We start from the raw sequence: 19,240 nt of genomic DNA on the forward strand, positions 1-19,240 counted from the left end.
AAACAGGTCAAGAGGCTGAAAGGTGGCTTGGCACTTAAAAGCTTTGAACAGATAATTAAGATTTAACCTCCAGCACACAGTGTATGACCATCACTGTTGTAGAAAGAAAACACGCTAATGTTGATTAAGGTCTGTAATATGGTTTTAGGTAACCACACAAAACCTCTTCCTTTAAAGGAGCACCGTGAATCTTTCACAGTCAGAACCTTCCGGAGAAGTGGATAAAAAGAACTAGACCATCCTACAAATGAAGATTCCTACATTCAAAGCTTAAGCAGCAGTGTTGCTAGCAACATTTAACCTAACTATACAATAAATAAAACAGGAAGCTGTAAGAAAGAATTTCACCACAAATATTTGATATCGAGAAAGATGGAAGAAAATCTTTTCAGAAGCCTCAGACATCTGTGCTTATATGTGCTTCATATGGAACAATAAAATAAGGTGACCTCAGCACCAAGGCAGCAGTATAACCTCTCTTGTAAAGCAAATGAAGTACATGGCATTTTAAGAAGGTGGAAGAGAAACCAGGTCTTGAATACTATTACATATATGGTGTACAATGGATATGATGGAAGAATCTATGTACTGATTTCTCCAAGAAGTCTGAAAATTATGGTCACCATTAACAGGTGATCTGCCACCTGAAAGTCACAAGTACTGGAAAAACTGCATTTCCAGGACTTATAAATGGCACCTTAAAAAACTAACTCCAAATGAGAGGCAAGCCAATTATTTCACATTCCCTTGAAGCAGGTAGGCATTTAAGTGCTTTCAAAGCAAGGAATGGTACTGCTAGCCCACAGTATTCTTCCACAACTCAACAGCCTCCCAAAAGTTGGGTCTGCAAGAGAGCAATCTCATCAACAATTTCTCAGTGAGCACAAATGACTGCAAAAGAGAAAGAGAGAAACTGATTCTTCTAGTTCTAAAGTATTGGGTTGAAAATGTATGACACGAATAAGATTGTCAATTCCCTCATCCATCTCTGGTGCAAGTCTGGGTGACATATGTAATGATTCTGGAATACCTAACTGGAAATTATCCAAAATACAAAATTGACAACATCTTTCTGTAGCAACATCTGGAAAGCACAAAAAGCAGTATCAGATTGTTAAAATAATATTTACAGCTTTTACAGTTATATACCGATAGCACTGCTTGTTGCTCCAACTTTATCTACATCTTTCTGCATTAAAATAAACATGTTACTTAATAAATTCTTTTTAATTTGTAACCAAACTGGAAGGCCTAATTGTATATGTAATCCAGGAAAAGACAGACCTTAGAGTGGCTTTTCCAATATCTAATATTATGATTTTGTAAATTCTGAGTTGGTTCATACATGTCTACATTAGACAGAAGACTACAGCACCAGAAATTAAGATATGCCATCTGCTTTAATATGGCTGCATTTCTAGGCCTGTGCAAAGAGAATACTGTATTTATGTCTAATGAGCTACATTTAAGTGAAACCTAGCACGGCTGTGTTAGGTTCATAGGTAGGAACTAGGCTATCTGCCCGAAGGCATTTATATGCCTAGCCGGAATGTGTTGGCTTTCACCACCCCCTTAGATTAGTTCCCTGTGCCTCTGTCCAGTAGAACCATTGAAGTGATCCCCGGGGTAAACTTTCTGTTTCCCATCCACTCGTCAAGGTTTCTCTTGAAGAGGGTTAACGAGGAGCTCTGCCTAACGTAGATTGGAATTTTGTTCCAGAGCATGGGAAGTCTCTGGGACAGGAATCTATCCCTCTAGCACGTCCTGTTTATTGTTGTGGTGAGGTTTAGATCCCAGGAGCGTGTGGCTCAAGGGGCTATGGTTTTCTTTAGGTGGAGCATGTCCATCAATTTTGGGTTGGACATGGCCTTGTATGTGAGGCAGAGATCACCTCTGAGTCGGCGATATGCAACAGAGTACAGCGGGAGTTTCTAGAGTCGAGCTGCATAGGGCATCTGCTTGATTCCAGTGATCCTCTTGGTGAGGTACTTCTGTGGTCTTTCCAGTTGTTGCAGGTGTCTTGTAAGGTACATCCCAAATGGGGCACTGTACTCTAAGATGGATCTGATGAGTGATGCGTAGAGGGGCCCAATGACCTCTTTCAATCTGGATGCAAACCCTTTTGTGATTAGGTGGGCCACATAGAAGGATTTTCTAACCAATTTGGCAATGTGATTATCAAAGGAGATTTTACTATGTACTTGGGTCCCCAGATCCCTTATTATGTCTTCCATATTTAGGGGGCTACCACCTATGTGGTAGTTTCTGGGTGCTTTGTTTTTTCCAAAGGGGGTGACTATGCACTTTTTGGCATTTAGCTTGAGGCCATGGTTTTGACACCAGGTATCTGCCTCAGTGAGACCCTTTTGGAGGATGTCTGTTACCATACCAGGAACTTACCATAATCTTAAATAACCCATAAAGGAAGCAATGAAAATGAAATAATAACTTCAAATAATTTCAAGTCAAGTAGTAAGAGATGGCAGGCAATTAATTATTCCACTGAATTCTGAATCATTTCTAACTAATAGTATATCACACAGTAAGCCACTATAGCTAATGTAGACAGCGCATCTGTCTAAGAACAGATTTTCCAGCCCACAGATACCAACAAGAGGGTCTGTTCTGATGAACACTTAGCTGCCCAGCTTATTGCAAAGTTAAGACAAAATTTCTGGACTGCCAGGGTGCAACAAAATAATTTAAATGTTCTATACACATCCAGTCAGGAAAGAAAAGCATTCCCGGGGCATGGCCAAGGATGAACACAGGATAGCAGCAGATTTCTTCAGCTCCACCAATTTCATTACACTGACAGGAATTAATTACTTAAAAAATTAATTTTTGAAGTAATTTTCTTTCTAAATACGTTTGTTTTATATAGTTCTTGAACTATATCTAAAAAAGAAAGGAAATCTTAACAATATTCCTGTCAGTTTATCAGTCTGAAATGAGTTCCAGTAAGACAAATTCTCAAGACTCCAGCATCGAGAAAGAACTTCAGTCTCTGATAATTATAATCCAGCAACTTACTGATAAAATGGATAAAATGGATACTAAAATAGACACCTTCATAGAAAAAACTACAAAACAAATAGACCTGTTACATACAGACCTGCAACAACAGAAGAACCAGATGACAGGCATAGAAGAAGCTGTGAATGACATGGAAAATAGAATCCAAGAAGAGGAAATCAACATTGAGTTTCTGCTGAAACAAAATACACATTTACAAACAAAGCTGGATGACCTGGAAAATAGATCTAGGCATAATAACATTAGGATTTTTGGACTGCCAGAAAATATTGAAGGTAACAATATTACTTCTTTTTTAACAACTTGGCTCCCTAAAACTTTAGACTTACCAGAAGCATTCTCTTTTGGTATCGAAAGAGCACATAGATCTATAGCTAATACTAACTCTAACAAAAAATATCCTAGATCAGTTATAGTTAGATTTCTATCATCTTTTGATAAAGAGATGGTTCTTAAATCTGCTTGGGCTAAAGCTCCTGTTAAGATTAATGAGACAACTGTGCGTTTTGACAATGACTATTCTTCCATGGTAATAGCTAAAAGAAAAGTTTTTCTGCCACTAATAAGGGAGCTTAAAAAAGCACAGTTTAAAACATACCTTCTGTTTCCTGCCAAGCTTAAAACCTTCGTTCCTGATGGTCCTAAGGTTTTCGATGATTTAGACTCTGCTTTACTGTTTGTCAAAGAAAAAAGGATTTTGGATAAAATAGAAGAAATGGAATGGGCTAGTTCTTCATTAAAGAGATTGGCAACTGAAGCTTCGTGGAAGACTTCAGAGAAGAAGAAGAGACTAAAAACAAATGATTTGTTATATTTTTTTTTCTCTCTCATCATTTTAGTTCATTATTAATCTTTTTGAATATAGTTCCTGCATTTCCAGAAAGCCACAAATATTTTGGAAAAGATTTAATCAAAGTTATTCTCTATGTGCAAAGAAATGTTTTGTTTCATAACCAGTCAAAATACCGGAAGATTTAATGGCAAGCTGTGATTCAATTTGTTTCTCTTTCTGAAAAGAAGTAAGGTTAGTAATTTGATAGATTTTTTTATCTTTACCTTTTTTTTCCTTCTCCTTTTATTATTTTCTTGGGTTAAACACTGACATACTAGTTAGATTATGTAGTGGGTAAAGGGTGGGGGAGGGCAGGGAGAGAACAGTAATGAAAATATCATTAATAGAATAATAACATATTTATTCCTTGTAAAGGTTTTTATAAGTTCTTCAAATGCTATTTCTAATTATACTTTCTTGATTATACTGCTCATGCCAGTTTGTAAATAATCTGTTATGCTTTAACTAATAATAATCAGAACTAAATAAGAGTAAATAATATGTTTTATTTTAACTCTATTAATATAAACAGTAAGTAACATTCCATTGTATATACTTCTTACAGCTTTCTCTTACATTTTTTATTTCTGCCTCACTCCCTTTTATTTTCTACTCTCTTTTCTTTTCTTTATTAATATATAGAAATGCTTTTGATTGTGTGGGCACAGTGAATAATAGGATTTGTATGAAAATTGAGTTGGGAGAAGAATGTTGAGTTTTATTGCTTGTTGGTAATTTTGGGCTTAATTTCACTTACATAGAGGCTGTAATGATCTGTGGAATACATTGTGAAGGTTTTGTCATGTTTAGATGCATTTACACTGCTAAATGAATGTTTGTCACTAGTTTTTAATAAGTTTACCGCCAAAATGTTAAGAGAGACAATCTGAGATGTGGGCTGTCTCATGCACAGTGTTCATGAGTTACTTCAGAAGCTTCAGCTCACAGAATTCTCACAGAAAAACTGAAAGCAGTTAGTATAACCTTTGACATAGTTATCACACTGACACACCACAGATTCAGGAAAATACTCTATTCATAAAATATGTCAGTTATAATGTTTTGTTTCATAACCAGTCAAAATATCTGAAGATTTAATGGCAAGCTGTGATTCAATTTGTTTCCCTTTCTGAAAAGAAGTAAGAGGCTGTAATGGTCTGTGGAATACATTGTGAAGGTTTTGTCATGTTTACATGCATTTACACTACTAAATGAATGTTTGTCACTAGTTTTAATAAGTTTCCCAAAATGTTAAGAGAGACAATCTGAGATGTGGGCTGTCTCATGCACAGTGTCCATGAACTACTTCAAAAGCTTCAACTCACAGAATTCTCACAGAGAAACTGAAAGCAGTTAGTATAACCTTTGACATAGTTATCACAAAGACACACCACAGATTCAGGAAAAATACTCTATTCATAAAATATGCCAGTTATAATGAGTCTAAATGATGTAGTTTCTTGTAGTAAGTAAATGTCTTATTTTAGAAGGCATAGAAAATGAAACATTTATTTAAATGTTTTTGAAAATTTACTTAACAGCAGCATAATAATCTGTGTTAAAAATTTGTGTTCCAAACATATACTTTACTATAACTCATTTAATTCATCTGATTGACAAGCATAAATAATCTTATAACTCTATTCTGGAAGAAATGTCATGTGATATATTTTAAAGCAGTAGGTTAGCATGATTGTAAAATCTGGTTACTAAAATTTGTTTGCTGTGCATTATTTTGTATAAAGCAGACAGATTTATTCTAGGGACAGCAAGTAGGATAGTGCTCAACAAAGACACAACTCAGTGAGATCATATATATATATATATATATATATATATATATATATATGTGTGTGTGTGTGTGTGTGTGTGTATGTATGTGTATGTGTGTGTGTGTGTGTGAGTGTGATGGCTTTTTTTATATAATAATGCAAGTGTTTCTGAGAATCTGCATAACTATCCAATATGATTTATAATAATTTCTATGAATACAATATTTTACTCTACTGACAAAATGAATGTTTGCCACAAGTTTTAATAAGTTTCCCGCCAAAATGTTAAGGGAGACAATCTGGGATGTGGGCTTTCTCATGCACAGTGTCCATGAACTACTTCAAAAGCTTCAACTCACAGAATTCTCACAGAGAAACTGAAAGCAGTTAGTATAACCTCTGACCTAGTTATCAAACTGACACACCACAGATTCAGGAAAAATACTCTATTCATAAAATGTCAGTTATAATGAGTTTAAATGATGTAGTTTCTTGTAGTAAGTAAATGTCTTATTTTAGAAGGCATAGAAAATGAAACATTTATTTAAATGTTTTTGAAAATCTACTTAACAGCAGCATAATAATCTGTGTTAAAAAACTTCTGTTCCAAACATATACTTTATTATAATTCATTTAATTCATCTGATTGAAAAGCATAAACAATTTTATAATTCTATTCTGGAAGAAATGTCATGTGATATATTTTAAAGCAGTAGGTTAGCATGATTGTAAAATCTGGTTACTAAAATGTGTTTGCTGTGCATTATTTTGTATAAAGCAGACAGATTTATTCTAGGGACAGCAAGTAGGATAGTGCTCAACAAGGACATAACTCAGTGAGATCAGATATATATATATATATATATATATATATATATATATATATATATATGTGTGTGTGTGTATGTGTATGTGTGTGTGTATGTATGTATGTGTGTGTGTGTCTGTGTGTATGTGTGTGATGGCTTTTTTTTTTAAATAATGCAAGTGTTTCTGAGAATTTGCATAACTATGCAATATGATTTATAATAATTTTTATGAATACAATATTTTACTCTATTGACAATGAGTTTAAGTAAATGCTCATATACAAACAATTCAAGATTTTTTTTTTGGAAGCTGTTAATAGTATTCACATGACAGAAAATAGATGCATCTTAATATATGTAATGTCTGAATCATATTAGCCAAAGTTTTTGATTTAAATGAATGTTAGAACCTAATTTTCTCTCCTCTTGATTTCTAACATCAAGATTATTTGAATGCTATTTGAATACAAGTGTTATATATTACATAGATCTATATAGTAGTATGAACAGTTTTTAAAAAAAAAAAAAAAAGTTTATTTTAGTTTATATGATGCTGTTTTACCAAATGTGTAGTTTTGTCTTGATAGATAATTGAATTGAAAACTGTTAACCTCAGTTAAATATAACTAGTATTAAATTGATAAGGTGGTAGCTGAGGTACTGCTGCTTAGGGTAGGGGGTTAACTTGAGTAGTAAATACTACTCTAAGTTGGAGTTTTCAACTCCAGGCTGGATGCAAGGTTTAATCCTTACATTATTTTCACTTGTTCATTGTTATATGTATATAGTTTTGACATCCACAATATATTTTGTATACTCATTGTCACTACAAACAAAATTGAATCCTATACAAAATCCCATAAGAGATTTAATAAATACAGCTATATTTAAAGGTACACCTAAAAGAGGAGATGTAACATTATTTATCTTGTTATTTGTTATTTCGATCATAAGATTCTTGAGTTTTAAAAATGCCAAATGACATCTTTAAAAGGAATTTCTTTAAACATTAATGGATTGAATAATCCGTGTAAAAGGGCAAGCCTAATAAGATACATTAATTTACACAAGGCCAATCTAGTCTTCCTGCAAGAAACCCATCTCTTGAAAAAAGATATTGATAAACTAGCCACCAATAAGTATACAGTATTGGTTAGTTCAGAGCACACTTAGAAAAAAAGAGGAGTGGCTATTTTATGGAATAAAAGTATGCCCATTCCTAAAACCATTAAGTCTTTTCAGGATGGCAAAGGAATGTTTTGTATGGTTACAATACAAATTAATGGGAAGACTTACACTTTAATTAATGTATATTGGATACCTGGAATTGGTATTAATACAGTGAAACATCATATTGATAAGATCATATCATTCTCTATAGGGGATATTATTTTAGCTGGTGATTTTAATTGTATACTACATGAAAGTGATACTACCACTATAAGGAAAAGAAGAATTACATCTAATGCAAAACATTTAAATGATTTTGCTAATTCTTATCATTTGAATGATATTAATAATCAGATAGATTCAAAATCATTACCATACACCTTTTTTCTAACAGATACAAAACTTATTCAAAAATAGATAGGGTCTTTATTTCTAACCAGATGGTAACAGATTTAATTAATTCCAAAATCATTTCATGTCCTATATCTGATCATAACTCAATTGTTTTGAATTCATGATAAAAAATACTCATAATGTTCAGATCAAAAGGATACCAGCATACTTAACTCAGCTAAAAGACTATAAAGAATATATACTTTCAGAAGTACAACATTTTCTAGACATAAATAATACTCCTGAAGTCTCCATTGTCTATGTTTGGGATGCCTTAAAATCATATCTATATGGACAAAGTATCAGATGGTATAATAATAAAAGGAAATCTTGGGATAAGGAATTGTTAGATATTCAAAGTAAATTAGACTCTTATAAACATAATAATAAAGAAAATATTATGGACAAGAAAGTTATTGAAGAAATAAACAAACCAAATGAGAAATACAAAGAAATTTTAACTCATAAAGTTAAAATAACTTTAGAGAAATACAAGTTTTTGTCTTATTCAATAAGCCCCAAATACTTACATAGACTTAAAAATAAAACAAAAAGATTGAATAAACAAAACCATATCAAAGAAATCTTTTCTCTAAGGAAAAGAAGAATGTTTCTAGTATACCAGAAATACTGGATGAATTTAGAAATCACTTTCACAAGATTAACCATAACAACATTAACATGGAACCTAAAGATAAAATAAAGGAGTTTATAACCACAAACATGAATAAAAATCTTAATAAACAACAGATTAAACTATTGGACAAGAGTATTTCATATACAGAAGTTATTACACAAATAAATAAGCTTAAATCAAACAAAGCACCGGGTAATGATGGTATTATACCAGAGATATATAAAATCCTTTCTAAAACTACATATTCATTAATACATAAGGTTTTTATTTTGGCCCAAACTGAGTTAATAACCCCCCCATCTTGGCAATATACATTTATTTCACCAATTTTAAAACCTAATAAAGATCCAAATAGATGTTCTTCATATCGACCCATCTCATTACTTAATGTTGATTATAAAATGTTTATGAGTATTTTTGCTGATAGATTGAAGACAATCATCCCCGGCATTATAGATATAGATCAGACGGGCTTCATTGTAAATAGAAATACTTTTGATAATATAAGAAGAACTTTAACATTAATTGATTTTGCAAATAGGAAAAAGAAAGATTTAACACTTATTAGTCTTGATATAGGTTCAGCATTTGATTCAGTAAGTTGGGACTATCTGTTTACCTTACTGAAATGCACAAACTTCTCTGATGCATTTGTAAATTTAATTGAGCATTTATACAAAGGAACGCTGGCTTATATTAAAGTAGGAACATATGTTTCACAAAAAATACCCATTCTTAAAGGTACAAAGCAAGGATGTCCACTTTCTCCACTATTATTCACTTTAGTAATGGAGCCTTGGGCTAATTTGATTAGAAACAGTACTGACATAGAGGGTTTTGAAATAGACCAAAATACAACATCAAAAATTCAACTTTTTGCAGATGATGTTCTAATTACATCAGCAGGATCTAATTCTTCTATGCAGTCTTTATTTGATAAAATGATGAATTTTAAAAGTATCTCTGGTTTAATATTCAATGAAGAAAAAACTAAAATACTACCTATATATACACGAAAAAATATTCTCATTAGTGATTTTACTAAATATGTACCCAATTCAGGTCAGATAACTTATTTAGGTATAATACTATCTAAAGATATTATTTATTTATTTATTTTATTTATTTATTTTACATTTGTTGACCGGGCTAGTCCAGCTGGATAATTTCCATTTTCAGTGGAGGCCCGGGGAGAAAAGCTCCACAGATTAAAATAAGGTAATAGAGATTAAACAATTACAATAAATGTGAGAAACTCAGACAGTGGGCAACAATGCATACATATTAGTTTAGATAAAGTAATACAAAACATATGGTAATATCTACGTATTGAGAAAGGCATTAATTGTTTACAGTACTATTGTATGAGAATAGGGTAATTACTCATTTTAAAATGTATATACATAATTATAACAGACAACAAAAATTTTTTTTTTTTTTTTTTTTTTTTATATATAATAACTATAATACCTGTTTTCTTAATATACAAAATCTTTTTAATACCTGGAATAATATGTTTTTTACTATGGAGGAGAGACTTACAATTATTAAAATGATAATATTCCCCAAGATTTTATACTTAATACAATCAATAATACTTTCACCTACAAAAATAATTATCAAGAAACTGAATACACTAATGTTAAATTTCTTATGGGCACCTAATAGACCTAGGATTGCATTAAAGAAACATACTAATAGCTGGTCTCAAGGGGTATTTCTTTTCCAGACTTTAATTTATATATTATCTCTTCTATTATAAAAGTTATTACTTTATTAATAGATCAGTCATATATCAAAATGGAAAGATTATTGGGAGCTAATTAGTATGCACTTCATGAAAATCTCCTTAACACATAAAAATATGATTGTAAATAACTCCATGTTGTGGTTGCTAAAGGAATTTTGTACTTCACCTATTACACCTAAACATATGGTTTGTTACCCATTAAATATTATTATTAGTTATCGTAACTTTATATTCATGCACCCTAAGTATAGGGAATGGAATTTTATTGTATTCCTATAATGTATACTCAGGGTATGCTTATGTCATCTACTTCTGAAGGAGCTCATTTAGCTATAGATAATGATCTAAAGTACTGGTATCAGCTGATATCTGATAATAAAGTTAAAAATCTAGATTTCTTAAAACAAGAATTTGATCTAAGAGAAACTTGCTGGTTAGAGGTTCAGATCTTTAGACAACATCTCATTGATAGAATAGATCTAATGTCTATAACAGTTAAAGAATCTATTCCAAAACTGATTGATTACTTGATATTAAATTTACAGCATAAAGTTTCTGATAAAGGTAAACTTTCATATATACATAAAATTATCAGACAAGAAACTTTTTACAGTGTAGATTCATACTGGAATTATTTCACCTCTATTAATGGGGACCCACCAACTCAACAAGATAAACATTATATATTGGAATCTGCTTATAGAACTACATCTTCCATTGTCTGGAGACTTTATACATGGAAATTTTTACATAGATCTTTTTATACACCTTTGATGATGAATAAAATAAATAATAAAGATAATCTATGTAAGAGATGTAATGTTGAAATTAATGCTGACTGGGCTCATATGTTTTATGACTGTATGAAGTTGAAAGAATACTGGAAGTCAATTAATGAATTTTTGCAGGCTCTTTTACAGATAATTTCATTATTTCTAAGTCTCTTATATTATTCAACACACCTGTACCTCAATGTGTTAAAAGATTAAGCTTCCCTTGTTATGGTCTATCCTAGCAGTGGCCAGGAAAATAATAACTAGAAATTGGATTTCAGATACACCTCCTTCGTTCAATGAATTTAAAAATGTTATGAATATAATGTGCCATATGGAAATAAGCACAATTAGAATGAGAACAACTAGAAAAACATCATATTATATTGTATGGGATAATTTACAAAATTTGTTAAAAAAATTCTAATTTCAATAGCACGGTATTTTAGTTTAATTAATTGATCTGATTGTAGTGGATGTCTTTGTAAATACTTTAGTTGTTTTGTTGAATATTATAATAATACCTATTTTTAATTACTTGTATAAAATTGTTATGATATTTCTCTTATATGTTAAAACAATAAACCTGTTTTGAAAAAAAAAGGAAAGAAAAGCATTCCCAGTTGCAGAATGCTAAAGGAATTAATCTAAAAAGTACATAACAGGCAAAAGTGAAGCCGGACATTCTTCAGTAAAAACCTAAGACTTGAGTGAAGAAATATTCAATATCTGTCTGTAAAATAAACAAATAATAATTATACCACAGGGCACACAACACAAGAAATCCTCCAAACTGGCACAATCTCTACCAAGACACAATTTTTCAACAAGAAAAATTACATCTCAGTATTTGGCACTGGTTCCAAAATTAAGGTTATATTGCACTTAAGTACGAACTTTGGTCTTCAGGTGGGAACCAAACTGCAGATAACTGTCATAATTACAAAGACTGCTCAGAATGTTTCTGTGAGATTCACTTAACTGGTGACTGATATTTCCTATGTTTAGAAAAATCTGAGACTGCAATTGACCAAACTTGGCATAGAGAAGATAATCAAATATTATAGATATTCACCTCGCAGAAATGAACTGGTTGGGGGGGGGGGGGTGGATGACAAATGTTTTAAGTGTCACAAAGAGTAAAGGCAGAAAAACTGTCAATTTCTAAAGAAGAGAAACCAGATATACCAAGATTAGAAGAACTGACACATATGACAAATGGACTTGGAGGAGTTCTCTGAAACTGAGTGGGAACTAAGGGTAGGTGTAAGTCGGTCTCCTGATTCACTAGAGGCACACTGGATAAGAGTTAGTCAGAATGTTTCAAGCCCTAACTGTACCAAGTAGAAAATGGACATTTGCTCTAGTATCAAACAAATTTAAATATAGTGTACCCAAGCCTGAAAGACACCCTCAAGACCTGAAAACCAGCATATTCCAGTAATGGCAGTCTAAATGAAACAGATCAGGATATTTGTGGGAACACCTGAGTTTTCAACGTCAGACATAATTCTACTACACAACCCTAGGCTGCAGATTGCCCTACAAGGAACATATGAACTTGCTCCTTTCCATTAGTCAGGCATACTATCAACTACAATTCTGAGAAAGAAAGTGATAGCTCCAGGGAGTGGAAATTCTGGAAAGCTATCAAAGCATAAAACACCAGTTATCAGTGTCTGGTACACATTACACTGTTTTAACAGTATCCATTTATGGTTAATGATGGAAGTGTGGAGTCCTAAAAGAAAGTAAATGAGCGCCAGAACAAATACAGTCCTGCCTCATGACAGTGGCAGTCCCTCAGCACTAGCTCTAAATCATAGGCAAACATTATATGCAGCTAAGTGGAGGACTTTTAAAATGACAGCTGCTGTGCATTTTACGGTATAAACACATGCTCAGGAAAAAAGTATGGGTGGGCCACAACTATTAAATGGAAGCAGACAAAATGAGAGATGATACCATTTACTGAGGAGAAAGCTACTATTACCCAGAAGAATGTCAAAAAAGGAGCTAGTTTGTACAAACTGAAGATGGCATTACAGCACAATAAAAATAATACTCAGTTCTTGGAAAAGTAATAATGTCTGGTTCAACCATTGGAGTTGCAAGAAAACTGGAACTAGGATAGGGCAATGCAGAAATCTGCCTTACCTCTACAGAGCTGCTACAACATTCACACACAGCAAATGGAAAGGGTGTCAAAGACAGTCTAGACAGCAACATCTGAAACTATAAAAATGACTGTCAAACTGAAATCAGGGGAACAAAGATTAAACAGGATGAATGAGAAGGTTTAGATACACATTGCACTCATACCTACAGAGCTATCTGACTCTGGGTATAATACATGCTGTGTACAGAGATATCGTTAAAGTTTTAAATGGTATCTGTCATAGCTAGTTGAGGTGCTATGTGACTACACCTAATCAGTTAACAGAACGCAGGGATAATTTGATCATTATTCTGTTCTCTTTATTTTAAAACTTATGTCAGTGACAGAAAACATGAAAAGACAGTCTTATTATATGTCAAACTCATTCAGACCTAAGACATATAAACAGTCTCTCAGTCTCGAGGCACAAGTAAATTACACCAATTACATGCAATATCTCTATAAAATTATTTCTTGGGAGGCCCAACCTCCCATGGTGCCCCCATACTAAATCATCTTGGCCTTATTCTCTGTAATCTGGTATGCTTTTTTCAGGTCCTTCTCAACATTTTACCACAACCTGTGCAATCACACCCTGCCTGTGGTGAGTTCATCCTGGCTCCTGCCACTCTGATGTGAAGTCCGTTCCTTCTACTAAAACCCTCCTCTACTGCACTGCAATCATACCATAATAGAGAAACCATATGGCTGCATTCAAGTCTATGTAATGCATCTGCACAAGCCAAGGAATGCAGATGTCCTTCGTCACCAACAACCCTAAACCCTCTAGGTGTTTGCACTGTCAAGACACATCTGACTGAGCCCTCATAGAGAGAAAAACGAACCAGCCAAGAGGATTGTTTCATCATTAATCCTGACTGCCCTGACTAGTTCTATCAGTGAAACAGAGACTAGGTCCCCAACTCAGATCACCAGATGCTTTACTGAAGACATGATGGATAACTATTTCATGTATTCATTTCCTGTCACTTGTCTGGAAAATTTTGTCCCTGGCCTCCTCTGTATATAGGCCCATCCAACTTGAACATTTGAGGTCAACAAAATAAAATAAAACAGAAGCATTAATGACTTCACTATATGTTTTTTCTGTTTATCCTATACTACTAAATTACTGATTAAATTTATCAGACAAAAATCTAGAATTCACTTCCCTTCTCAAGCATTGCCCCAGCTCAAAAGAACCTGGACCTCTTTCTGAAGCAAAGATGGACATGGTGGGTAGTCAGTGTCTATGAAAGGAGATGGTATGTTGGAAAACATTGAGGGGTTTAGTTTGTGGCTGTTCCAGAAAAAGGAAAAACATGCCTGTATTTATATTTCATCATGATGGAAACAGGACAGAGACTTTGCCACTATTATTCTCCTTTGTCACAGTATGTTAAAGGTCATTCTGCACATTATCGAACCTCATTAACAGACTACAAATCACAGAGAGCAAAAAATGCTTTCTTCTTCTTCTGTGCCTGAGTTTTAGGTGTGAACTGCTGCTTGTTTTTGATGTTTGGATGACTTTTTTTTTCTGGGAGGGTCTTTTGCCTCCTTTACTGAAACACTCTACAAGCAGAAAATCTAATATAAAAAGACTAGAGAAAGGACACCACAAATGTGAAATTAAAGGCCCCCATCCTGAATCCGTATACACCCTCACAAACAAATATTTGTATGTCATAATAGCCAGAAGGTATGACATTAAACACTTGACAACTCAGTGGCTCAAAAAGGGAGTGGAAATAAATTTCCAGTGTGTGATTTCTGGTCTTGGCTTCTGTACCAGTAAGTTACTGAATGGCTGCGTTTTTGTCCCTGAAATTCAGTCATAATGGTGGCAGACTTGGTAACATTAATGTACACAAAGTGGAAGTCAAGAGGATCTTTTATCTTTTTTGTAACGATATTGCTGAATTCTTTGCCAGACTGGAGGATGCTACTAAACTGAAGAATCCATTCTTGGTTGCAGACTACAAAAACCCTAGCGAGGAATGCTCAAAAAGAAAGATACACCTTGTTATTTGTTTATTAATTCGCTGACCGTCTAGGTTAGCATTTAGGTTTCCCTGAGAGCAGTCGTGAGGGTGGGGAGAAATTGGATTCTAGGGAAGGGATTCAGATACTCTAACATCTATCTCCTAAGGAACTCTTCTCACACATCAGCAAGACTTATTGTTTCTGTAAAGCAAAATAAAATCATATCCACGTATGGCTACAGGACTTTGAAGACAGCAAGGCTGCCATGTAACAGACAGTGCCATGTGTTCTTCAGCAGTATGAAAAGTAGACAGTTACTACCATATTACAGGATAGGTTTTAAGGCTTGCAATGGAACCTGAAGAGATGGACTTTGAGGGTAGCCAACACATTTCAGTTAAGGGAAACACCTTACTTACACAAAACCAATAAGTACTAAAAAGATTTTCATGAGAAAAGGACTTGGGGGGGGGGGGGGTATTAATTTGCTCATTTGGTGACTACTCTTTTGAGGCTGTTCAGCTGAGCCTGACAGACCAACCAAGTTTCCACAGAAGCATTATTTTTTACAAGGTAGTGGTAGATACATTATTTGGAGGATGCCTTGCCATAAATGTAAAAGCCTTTTGTTGGAAGCCTGTTTTGTGTCTCGGCATGACTGAACAGGCTTAGATTCAAGAGTCAGTCAGAGATATAATATTTGGACTGCAGCCTTCTTCTGAAATTGTTTCCACACTTACCAGGGTAATCCCCTCCCTCACCCCATTTAAATGCCAACCAGTGCCTTAAATTTTATACAATTGGCTTACTTTCTCTGTCAGCATGAGAACATTTACTTTCTGGTCAAGCCAAGCTTTATGCAGGGCAAACTTAGCTGGCTAAAACAAGAAATAATTCAGCAGTGATAAAGATTTTGTTACTCATTATTCAAACACAGAAGCGTACTATTACCATTTTAATTATTTATTATTTATTTACTTATTTGCATTTGTTTACCGGAAGGTCTTCTCAGGCTGAGCCTGTTTTCAGTAGAGGCCCAGGGAGAAAAGCTCCAAAAATAAACATGACAAAGCTACAGAATCAAAATACAGAAATCAAGCAATAATGGTACAGAACACTACATTACAGAATAAGATACAATAAAATAGATAATACTAGTTATACAGATGTTAGATTTTAAATATGTAAGTCAAACAAGAATACAATTGATGATGTGGGATAATATAGTGAATGTGTGAACAATAAGGTATTGCAGTTTTGCAGTAGAGAGAGAAAGATGGGGAGCAGCAGATTAAAGATTCTGAAAGTAAGGTATAGCCTTAGAGCTACTGCTATATAGGTATCAAGAATGAATAGAAGGTATGGAAGTAACTTTTACAGTAGCTTGTATGAGACTGGGAAGCACATGTTGGACTTGGTAAGCTGGAAGCAATGAACTTATATATGAGGAGTCTGAGCCATAAGTGAGATGGAGAGGAAAAGTATGAAGGCTAGGAATTTTTTTTTTTAATAGTCAGTGCTGGTACATGGGAGAACAGGTGTTGTTTAATGCATTTTTGCATAAGTAATAACATTCATTGAATATTATTTACCTGTGCAAGATAAACTTCTGCATGAAAACTTTAAGTGACTAGCAATTACCGGTTATGAAAATTCTTAAAACCCAAGACTACCTACACAATTAAGTTTTGACAAGAGGAGCAAAGGAAAAAAAAAACGTTTGTATGTGTGTACACCAAATGTTTTACTGCTTTTGTACTAGAAAAACAAGTTTAAGCATTGTTGCAGCAAACACATTTTGAAGAAACATTTGAAGTAATATACCTAATGCTTTTAAAAGCTCTTCACGTACTGCAGAAGTAAATGTTCTGATTAGACACAGTGTCGTGACAACAGCAAACAACAAGTTGTAGGATAATACGATATAAAAATTTCCAAGCCAATTGAATCTTCCAAAATCTCCGAGGAGATCAAATCTTGTGATCCCTGTTGAAACAAACCCCAAATTTTCATTCTTAGCTGTAAAAAGGCAGTTACCTAATGCATGATAAACTATACAAAATTATGTGAATTCAATTAATACCATCAATGTTATTATTTTCTTTTCAATGCATCACAAAACACACACACCTTTTTTAATCATACTGTGAAAACCTGCTACAGAAATTAAAGCTCTACAACTGTCTTTTGTTACTCATTCATAAGAATTATTCTCAAAGGAATATTTTCAAATTAGACTTATTTAACAGTAATTCATGCATAAAAACAGGGAGCAGCAAGGGATTTAAAAGTAAATGAAACTGAATGCATACATCAAAAAATAGTTTATGAAATGTCAGGTGATGTCCTCATCAAGGTAAAATGTCTGCACTCTACCCCATGAATAGTACGCATTGACAAACAGCACATTAATAACAAAATAATTAACACAATTAAATAAAGCAACCACAAGACAGAAGTCATTCAACAAATCAACCGTGCTAAGAAGAAATCTTAGAACGAGAGAGAGATAATCGTCATTACAACTTAAAAATATACATCTAAAAACTACAGAAAATACATAAATGGATGAATAAAATAAATGGCCTTTTGAGAGAATAAGATCAGCTACACTTGAAATAATAAATGATATAATGGAAAGGCCCTGGGAATCATGCATAGTACACTGATGCTGTCTAGTATTCTGCAGCTGTGAAATACCATAACTGATAGTATCTGTGGCTGGATTCATGCCAGATCATGTTTCCTTGAATGTTACAAAGGAAAACCTAGTACATCACTGAAATGTGATTAGGACACAGGGAGACACCACACAGCACAGTGCTGTCAAGCAGTTTAGTACTGACAGCAGACTTTACTATGGAGCTATGTGCAGCTACTGACTCACATCTACTGAACGCCTAAGGCAAGACCATTGCATGCAGTAGTTTACTGTCCAAGAATCCATCACAAATGAATTCTCACTATGTAGATCTCAAATGTTTACATTTCACTTCAAAATGTCATTACTTACACTACTGCTGAGTACTGACGTGCCTTCAGCTGTACTGTGTCTATATTCAGATGTTGTGCTTTTGTACATTCAGCTTTTCAGATATAATTGCCATTGCGATATAAATCGGTGTGTGCGTGTGCAACTTATATATATCTTGTATGTACGCGTGCTCGCGCGCACACACACACACATATTTATATCTGTATGTATATGCAGATACACAAACAGGAATATTCTGCACATACATGTTTACCTGTGCAGTGAATACAAGTGAATGAAGCTGTACAACTGCTCTTCAGACTGTGACATTTGTCTATAACTGAATTAAAGTCCCTCCTTCTGATAAATCTGCTGTATTAGACTTGCTGCGATACGTATGTTATAACACTGATATATAATAGCAAGGAATGGATTTAACTCCTCATTTAATAACATGGAAACTGTGGGATGCCATAATTAGGTAGCTGGATGCACACCCTTCCTCTACAGGCACAATGCAAGCAAGAATTCCTTGACCTGGGTGTGGTGACTTATCTGGTTGTTGAAGGGGGTACGGGTAAAAGTGAGTGCCACTATACAGGCACGGATGCACACACAGCTGTCTCACTTGTGATATTTTGTAGGGTGTGTAGTTCTTTAGGGGAGGAATCTAACAGAAAGGTTACTGTGCCACTACTGGCTAATGTCCTTTATTTCCATATTACCCTGTGGGTGCAATGCCACAACTATATAGAAACATATTTTACAATCCCATTATGTGCATACAACATTAAGTACATTATAGCACTGCAGGCACTGTGGAGTACACTGGAGTGTCAGGTTATATGGATCTGCATCTGCTTAGCAGTCATGAGTGAGGAACATTCATGGAAACTAGCAGCGTGTCGCCCCTTAATGTGAAACAGCTTTCATTTGTATACTACTGATCA

General features: G+C 33.9%; 1 protein-coding gene across 1 annotated transcript in view; it reads right to left on the reverse strand.

The window, feature by feature from the left end:
* Window positions 1-19,240, reverse strand: part of LMBR1 (limb development membrane protein 1) — a 1,668,467-nt gene that overhangs the window by 42,591 nt on the left and 1,606,636 nt on the right. Inside the window, exon 16 of the mRNA XM_044065580.1 lies at window positions 17,141-17,302. Within this exon, the coding sequence (XP_043921515.1) occupies window positions 17,141-17,302 (162 nt within the window). The remainder of the gene's footprint in view (window positions 1-17,140; window positions 17,303-19,240) is intronic.

The sequence above is a fragment of the Protopterus annectens genome, chromosome 3.part0 (assembly GCF_019279795.1).
Source record: "Protopterus annectens isolate FY-2018-M chromosome 3.part0, PAN1.0, whole genome shotgun sequence".
NCBI classification, from domain to species: domain Eukaryota; kingdom Metazoa; phylum Chordata; order Ceratodontiformes; family Protopteridae; genus Protopterus; species Protopterus annectens.